This window comes from Bos javanicus, chromosome 26 (genome assembly GCF_032452875.1).
Source record: "Bos javanicus breed banteng chromosome 26, ARS-OSU_banteng_1.0, whole genome shotgun sequence".
NCBI lineage: Eukaryota > Metazoa > Chordata > Mammalia > Artiodactyla > Bovidae > Bos > Bos javanicus.
In genome coordinates, this window is record NC_083893.1 from 18,468,400 (window position 1) to 18,477,503 (window position 9,104).

Sequence of the window (9,104 nt, forward strand, 5' to 3'; positions counted from 1 at the left end):
TCCAAAACAAAAACCCAATTTATTCAGCAGACATTTTAATTAAGAAATCCTAGAAATCAGGACCACCACAATTTCAGACACTCCGGTGCGAAGTGTACGTCAACAGCTACATCTGAAGGATGAGCAAGCCATTGAATCTTTTTTAAAAAAGTTAGTTTAGCTCCCTTAAAGTTTGGAGGTGGCACCTTATTTAAAGCGCCCTCAAGTTTCCTAAGTTTCATATGGGTAAAGCCAGCAGTTTCTCCTCTTGGAGAGTCACATTTAAAACACGGTTTCTGTCACTCACAAAAAGCTGGTGCCTAGAGGAAACAGAGAGGCGAGGACCCTCAGAGACTCAGGCTCATGGCTCCACGGAGGGCCAAAATAGAGCAGACAAACAGCCAGGGTCTCATCCATGCAGTGCACATCAGAAAGGGTGGAAGAAGAAAGGCCAGGCAGGAGGACAGGAGAGACTCAAGGATTGTTTATGACTGTCTCTGAGAAAACTCAGGGCATGGCTAAGAGTGGCCTCGCAGGAGGAGTTCTGGATAGAAAGAAAGCACGGAAAAAAACAAGTAATTCTCCTTACATCTGTATGTCCGCTCCAAGAGGTAGCAAAGCATAAACAGGACTCTTCTTGGAACAAAAGAAAAGACAGACACAGGGGTGAGTTAGCTTTCCCAGGAACCCCACAGTCTTCCACCTACAGCACACCATGACCTTGAATCACAGGTGGCAAGGTCAAGGCATTTAAAAGTCCACATCCAAGTCGACCCACCTTCAAAATTCTCCACCTCCCTGCCCCAGACAACTGGAGTTCCCATCTCCCACGTCAGTCAGTCACCGGATGAGGATGGGAGAGTAAGGGGGCTGGCATCCCAACCCACCCACCCACCACCAAGCTTTTACATTCTTTTCTCTGGAATTTCTTTGCACAGCGATTGTAGCACCATTTTCACTAAGCTCCTCCACCGGAAAATAAAGAAAATGTATTCGAGTCATCAGTTTTCAAGTATTGTTATAAAGCCCTCACGATTCTCGCCCCTTGAAGCCGAATCTTTAAACAATCCTAGCACACGACATCCCCAAGGGTTAAGTCAGGTACAAGTTGATGCAAATAGCTGCCATAGTCTCCCAGTTTTGTCCCAGGTCCCTGGGGCCGGGGTTAATTCTCACGCGACACGAACGCGCCCAGGCCCGCGTATTTCTCCACGCTCAAGTTTTCTCCGACAGCCTCGCCGGGGCCACTAACTTCTCGGCTTGAGGTCTCTCCCCACGCGCCTCCTTGCAGTCTAGGCGATCGCTCCAAAAACGGCAACGGCGGCTTCAGCTCAAGGTTGGGGTAAGTAGGACGCCGTAGGGTCCGCGCAGCAGCTTCTTTTCCTTCCTCCAGGGGCCCTGGGTCAGTGCAAAGCGCCGGAGGGTTGAAGGGAGACAGGATCCGGTCGGCTGCGGCTGGCCCCCGGTCCGGCGGGACCCGCGGGGCCTGTGGCTGCCACCGCGGCGACTGCTCGCTGGAGCCTCCGCACGGCCTCCTTGATGAGGTTCCCCGAGAGCACCAACTGCTGCAGAAGCCGGTGCGGGTCGTCGTCGTTGGCGCGCGCCCCAGCTGGGGGCCATCGTCGCTGTGGCAAGCGGCGGGAGGTGACAGCGCCCCGCAGCCATCCTCGCCGGCACGGCCCGGGTAATGTACTGGCTCCAGTGGCGAGCTCCGCCACAAAGTAGGGCGCAGCCCGGCCCCGCACGCGGCCGCGGTCCCCGAGGGCGCAGCGCAAGGCCCCCGAGGGCGCCGGGCCCCCAGCCTCGACCGACACGGCCGGCAGAAGCAGCGGCTGCGCTGGGGCCCGGGCCTTGTCCGCTCTCACCGCCGCCGGGGGCCGCGGGGGCTGCAGTGGCGGCCCCGGGGGCGCACACGCGGAGGCAGGGCGGTCCTGCGCCGCGTCCAGCTGCAGCGTCTCGCCGATCTGGGCCACCAGCCGGTCTACCTCAACCGAGCCGCCCACAGTCACCGACTGTTCCAGCAGTAGGATGCTGTCCTCCTCCTCCTCCTCTTCCTCGCCGGCTTCCTCTTCCTCCTCCCTCCGGCACGGCATGGCCCCCCGCGCCGGCACCCGGAGCTGTGCGGGAGTCGCTGGCGGCTCGGCTGTCCCGGGGGCTCGGTGTGCCGTGGCGGAGCCGGGCGCGGTGCTGAGGCCAAAGCCGAGGCCGAGGAGGTAACCGGAGCCCGCCAGGCACTGGCGCCGCGCGCCTGCAGCCGCGCGAGCCGGAATCCTACTGGCTCAGGTTGATTTGTAAACAATGGGTGACGTCGCCGCCGGGCCCTACCACCGCGCCGGGGAGGGGGGGAAACGCGAGGAGGCGGCCCGGCGCGAGCAGTCGCGGGAAGGGCAGGGACGCAGCCGGAGCCTTCTTGTGTCTGCGCTCGGTGTCTGCCTAGGAGGGGATTCCGGGAGTGGGGAGAACTTCGTACTTCCCCGGCCCGATCAGCAGCACAAGAAAATGAAGACTCTTGAGGCGGCCTGTATTGGATTCTCCCACTCACGGACACACCTACCCACACACCCAAGCCCTCCTCCTCGGACGCTTCCTCCCTCCCCACGTGTCAGCACGGCTAGGGCCGGCCCTGCTCCACCCCCGCGCTCCCGCAGTCACCCGAACCCGGAGAGGTGGGGGAGGGGCGGGCCCTGTGATCAGCCGGCTCGGAAAGGGTGGGGCTGGGGAAATTGGGGCTAGGGAGGGCGACGTCGCATTGGCGGGCCTAATCGACCTGAGGTGGGGTCTATGAGCTTACCCCCTCCGCCCAGGCTTCCGGCCCTCAGGCACAGCGCTAGAGAAAGACGCACCACCGTATGGCTAAAGAAGAACTGACTTTGTTCATTAAAAAAAAAAAAAAAAGATTTAAATAGAAATATAGGGCAATAGAAAAAAAAAAACTCTAATCATAGAACTCAAACATGGTTTACATATTAGAATTTTTCTTTTCCAGCCTTTTTCTATTAAAAGTGTTACGCAAACAGCCATTCGTATACGTTATTCACTTTCCCACTAGCATTACACCATAAATGGTGTTCGTGTTATTGCTTGCGCTTTGAGAACATTTAATGATTACGTAAGTTTCTATTAAATGACTGTGCCATGAATTATTAAACAACTCTTTTAACGTTTGCTGTTTACCTTCTTTCACTGTTGTAAATAAGTATGTGATTAACATTTTTGTGCGCAGAAATTTTTTGTGTGTTGATTCTCTCCTAAGAACATATTGCCAGGAATGGAAATTCAGGTCAAAGGATATGGATATTTTAAGGTTTCTGATAAATGTACCAAATTGCTTTCCTTCCAACAGTTGGGTAAATTTATTCTCCCGTCATTCATGTTGTAAGCATATGGTATTCACCGTGCCTTCACGAGTATTATAGTTACTTTTTTTCTGGTTTTGTAAGTGATATGGATAACTCATTTCTGAATTTGATCTTACTTAGGTAGAGGAGTTTTCTAAATGTTAACCAACGTACTTCTTTTTGGGGGGAATAGTTGTCTCATAAGTTTTTCCTATTGAGTTTTTTTTTTTTTTTTGTATTTGCATAACTCCTCTACCTACCAGAAACTAACTCTTCTCTTTCATATTTTGCTGTGACTCTTTCTTCCGTTTTTGTTGGCCCTGTGCAGTGTTTTACTTTTCACTAAAACTTAAACTTTTAAAATAGTCATATCTATATAAAGTCCCTTCCTTTGAAACTTTTACTACAATGCTAAATTTAGAGTCTGGCCTCCAGAAAGTTATTAAATATTCAGTTCTATTTTCCTGAGATTTTCCTAGTGTCTTGATTTTTTTCAAATCCATCTGGATTAATTTTGGTTACTAGTGTGGGGAGATAATATGATGCCACACCCTCCCACCCTGAGGCTGCAGGCACAGCTGAATACAGGCAGGGCTATATTTCTTCACTGGGCCAGAGGTGTTTGGGTACTATAGATACAAGCTCTTCCCTGATAAGCTCCCAGCTGCTGGGTAAGCTGAAGGCTGTAAGGTCTGGGTGTGACTGGGAATACTATGATCAGTTGAAAAAAAGACCTGAAATTCCTGCCACCTCTGGGTGTGTGGCTTCTGGCAAATCAGTTTACAAGTGAAAACACTTGTAAAATGGAAAAAAATAATCCTGGCCCCCTGAGGATTGCTTTCAGGATCAAATGAGATAATGGGAACAGGCTTTGTCAGGCATTACCAAAGTAATGTGGGATTAGGTCCAGTGGTTTACTAACAGAGGTCTGGCTTAACTCCAGCCATTCCCTCAGGGTAACAGCTAATACATTCACGTAAAATTTCCCCCCTTGCAGCCCACTAAGTAAAATGTACCCCCAAGGCATTACTTCCTTGAACTTGACTGGTCCCTGAATTCTGCCTCCTGCTTATGGGACCTAGGATTGCTTGAAGTCAGTCCAAAGCCTCCCAGATCCCAAGCTGTGACCCCACAACTAGTTCTGCAGGTTTTGGTGACAGATCCTTTCCCAACGTGCAGACTTCCTCCTGCATCTCTGTGGAGGGCTCTTCATATACTTTATGGATGCAAACTGAAAGCCGTTGCCCCCAGAGAGAGAGGAGTCTCATTTTCATTCTGATGACACTTACTAGAGAGAATTTCAAGGGGAATGAAAATTAGGGGAGGTCTTATGGATTTCAGCAGAGTTAAATGGTAAATTTTTTTCCTTCCTCTCTGTAAGATGATGCCTGCCTGTAAGTAGAGAAAAGCAGCTTTATGCTCCATTGACTTTAAACATTAATGGGGCTGGTGTAGCTATTGTCTCTAACCCAGCATCCCTGGAAGTCGTTTTTTGTCTTCTTGTCAGGGTAATTCCCACCGTGCTCTTAGTACTATAGGAAATAGAGCTGAGATGGCATTCTTTTAAAAATCTTCCCTTTGTAATGTTGCTTTTGTGTGGAGATTGCTATGTAAATATGCTGGGACTCGGATATTATACTATTCATTATAGAGAGGAATTCATTACTGGAGACCAACTCCATTTTCCTTGGGGCACTTCTCTGGAGAGCTCTGAGAGAGGAAAGTGCGGCGCTGGATCAGTGGGAGGCAGAGAAATGCCCTGGATTAGGAATCAAAATACAAGATGCTAGAGAGACTCAGATGCAATTAAAAGTAATGAGAGGGTATCAGAAAGGGAAACGATGAGAGCTGTGTGCCTGGCACGCTGGCCGTCTGCCTGGAAAGAGACATGGAGGGTATTCAGCATCACCCGTGGAAGGACACAGAATTCAAGGATTTTCTGCATTTGTTTAGACTGCATTGAAATTCTTCACAAGGAGTTTGCTTTCCACATGGACTTTGTTTTCAGTCGTCTGCACTCAGAGACGCCAGCAGGGATGAAGAGAGAGGGACTATAGGCTTGGAATCCCACCTGCATCCAGCCACTTCATCCTTCTGTGCCTCAGATTGTGAATCTGTAAAACGGAGGGTGATCCCTTCTTTACAAAATTGTTATATTACGTAAGAATGTGTATGGGAAAATTCATCGCATGACCCTGGGGGTGATATTGGAATGAAGCTCTGAGAAGCAGAAATAGTTTTAGAGATGTTTAAGCCTAAAAAAAGCAAGTTCTGTGCTGTGGTCCATTAATGGATGACTAGTTAAACTGTGTAGCCACACAATGGAATATTACTCAGCCGTAAGAAGAAAGGAAGTGATGATGTGCTACATTATGCTCAAAAACATTACGCGAAGTGAGAGAAGCCAGAAACACAAGGTGGTGTATTGGGATTCCACTTACAGGAAATATCCAGAAGAGGTAAACCCACAGAGGCAGAAAGCAGGTTGGTGGCTGCTTAGGCCTGGGGCAAGACTGCTAAAGGGTGCGAGGTTACCTTTTGGAGTGCTGAAAAGATTTTGGAACTTGATAGTAGAGGTTGCACAACTCTGTGGGTATATTCAACGTCACTGAATTGTATACTTCGAAATAGCTAATTTTATGTTATGTGCACATCACCTCAATAAGACAAAGTCTGTGTTGTATCTGGTACTTGATCTAGTTCTTTCTCTGTAATTGTAACCGCAGCCTACTAGCGGATGTGAAGTTATCGCGTCTTCACCATCCTTCCAGTGCAGGCCACAGATCTTTTTCAACTTTGAAGTCCATTGAAAATGCCAAATCAGCTGATTCCCTCACTCCTGCTGTGTGATTTTCTGACGGAGGTAAACAGGGTCATTGACTTCCTTTGGCAAGCAAGCAGAAACTAGTCCAGCGGCAGCCAGGGGACCCCGCTAGTCCTGATGAATATCTTCAGTCATCTTTTCCATCCTGTCTTCTCTGTGCTAAGGGCATAGGTTGGTGTAGGTTGCAATTATTTTTAATAAAATGTCTACCTAGGTAATCATGATTAGAAATTGCCTTGGGCAAAACCATCGGCTCAGATAGCAGATCAGTGATTGCCAAAGGTTAAGTTGGTAGAGGGAAGGCTGTGACTACAAAAGCGAGCACGGGGGAATTTTGGGGGCCGATGGAACTGCTCAATGTCCTAATTGCAGTAATGGTTACACACATCTGCACAGATCTTAGAACTGTACACCAAAATAGCAAAACAAACTGTAAACACACATACCATATATTAATTATGGTGGTGGTTGCATGGGTATATATATACTTGTCAAAATTCAATGGACAGGGACTTCCCTGGTGATCCAGTTATTAAGACTCTGAGTTTCCACTGCAAGGGCCACAGGTTCAATCCTGGTAGGGGAACTAAGATTCCCACATGCCGTGGTGTGGGGAAAAAAAAGAAACCCAGTGGACTTTTTAAATGAGTGAATTAATTATATTATAGGGCTTCACTGATGGCTCAGCAGTAAAGAATCCACCTACAATGCAGGGGACACAGGAGGCCAAGGTTTGATCCCTGGGTTGGGAAAATCCCCTGGAGAAGGAAATGGTAACCCATTCCAGTATTCTTGCCTGGAAAATCCCATAGACAGAGGAGCCCGGCTGGATACAGTCCTTAGGATTACAAAGAGTTGGACACAACTGAGCGACAGCATGTACGCACACACAATTATACCACAATAAAATTGATTTTCAAAAATTTGCCTTGGGACATGAAAGACATGCCCTGTACATTCTCTGTAAATCACATATGGGGAAGTAGGAAAGATGATGGTTGGGCTGCTGGTTGCGTGACAGACCAGCAGGGAGTGGGGTGAGGGAGATCCTGGCAGGGTCACCACAGCCTGGAGCTCAGCAGGCTGTGACTTCCCTTCATTCCATCACCCAGCACATCGAAGGGTACCTGCATAGTGTCCTTACAGAGCCTAACACCCTGTGGTGGGAAAAATAATGGCCCTTCAAAAATGTCCACGATCTGAGCTCTGGAGCTTGTGAATATGTTATCTTACATGGCAAAAGGGACTCTGCAGATGGGATTAAGGGACTCTTGAATTGGGCAGTTTATCCTGGATTGTCCAGATGGGCCCAATGTAATCACAAGAGGATGACGGGACTTCCCTGGTGGTCCAGTGGTTAGACCAAGAATCTGCCTGCCAATGCAGGGGACATGGGTTTGATCTTTGGTCCAGGAAGATTCTACATGTCATGGGGCAACTAAGCCCATGAGCCAAAACTACTGAACCCAAGTGCCCTAGAGCTTGTGCTCCATAACAGGAGAAGCCGCTGTCGTGTGACGCCTGAGCACTTCAACTAGAGAGTAGCCCCTGCTCACTGCAACTAGAGAATGTCCATGCCCAGCTACCATCAATGAAAAAGAATTTTTTTAAAAGAAGAGGGAAGCAGGTGGGTCAGAGAAGATGTGATGGTAGAATTAAAGGTAGAATGTTGTGATTGCTTTGAAGATGGAAGGGGCCATGGGCCAAGGAATGTAGGCAGCCCCTAGAAGCTGGAAAAGGAGAGGAGACAGTTCCTCCCCTACGACCTCCGGAAAAGAACACAGCCCTGCTGACACCTTGACTTTAACCCAGTAAGACCCACTTCAGGCTCCTGACCTCTGCTGCTGCTGCTAAGTTGCTTCAGTCGTGTCCGACTCTGTGTGACCCCATAGACGGCAGCCCACCAGGCTCCCCCATCCCTGGGATTCTCCAGGCAAGAACACTGGAGTGCGTTGCCATTTCCTTCTCCAATGCATGAAAGTGAAAAGTGAAAGTGAAGTCGCTCAGTCATGTCTGACTCTTCGAGATTCCATGGACTGCAGGCTACCAGGCTCCTCCATCCATGGGATTTTCGACAGTAAGATAATAAGTGTGTGTTGTTTTAAGCTTCTAAATTTATGGTAATTTGTTAAGAAACAATAGGAAACCAATGCACAGTCTAATGCAGAAAAATGTATAAATAAACAATTATTGTATCCTACCTTAAACATGGGTCATTAAAAAAAAAAAAAGGACAAAAAAAAAGACAAAAAAAAAACAAAAACAAAAAAACATGGGTCATAAAAGGATTGAGTACCAAGTGTGATGGTTCAATCAAGGAGCCACTCAACCCACTCAATGAGTTAGGAATTACTTTCTACAAAAGTGACCCAGACTGATGCCTCAAGGATGCTGTTGCAGCATGTTCACAAAAACCCATTCCTTCTTCCCTGGGAATACAGCTAGAATATGTTTTCCAGACTCGCTTGCAGCTAACTGTGGCCACGTGGCTGAGTTCTAGTCAGTGAAACCTGAGCAGAAACAATGCGTGCTGATCCATAAAAACCTCTTCAGGTGCTCATCCAATGCTCTTTCCCACTGTACTCACAGCGGTGTCAATGCCCAGGGCAATCTTGGAAGCCACACGTGGAAAATGGCAACCCCGCCCCCAACCTGATCACCCAACATATAGGAACACCAAATGTTTAGCTTTCCATGAGAATTTGAAAACCACTTTTTGTGTTAAGTGCTGAAAAGTTTGAGATTTGTGACAGCATCCAGCATAACACTAAGTAACAGGGATGGGGAAGGGTTAACAGGGAAGAGAGAAGAGAAGAGAGTAGCACCTCTAAGCAACTTGAAAAAGCTCAAATATGGCTGGGCCAGTGTCTAGAGGAGGCACAAAATGGGGTATGTGAAGGATGGGGTGCAGTTTGAGCTGCAGAGGTAAGCACTGGGTGGGTTGTGAGCACAGGTGGGCCACG

General features: G+C 48.5%; 1 protein-coding gene across 1 annotated transcript; it reads right to left on the reverse strand.

The window, feature by feature from the left end:
- On the reverse strand, positions 1–3,349 carry FRAT2 (FRAT regulator of WNT signaling pathway 2). The gene has a single exon (XM_061402975.1). It carries the CDS (start codon positions 2,070–2,072, stop codon positions 1,383–1,385), a length of 690 nt encoding a protein of 229 aa, XP_061258959.1. The 5' UTR covers positions 2,073–3,349; the 3' UTR covers positions 1–1,382.
- Positions 3,350–9,104: the final 5,755 nt, after the last annotated feature.

Excerpts from the sequence above, each read along its gene's own strand:
- FRAT2 (XM_061402975.1), bottom strand. The coding sequence starts at position 2,072 with ATGCCGTGCCGGAGGGAGGAGGAAGAGGAAGCCGGCGAGGAAGAGGAG.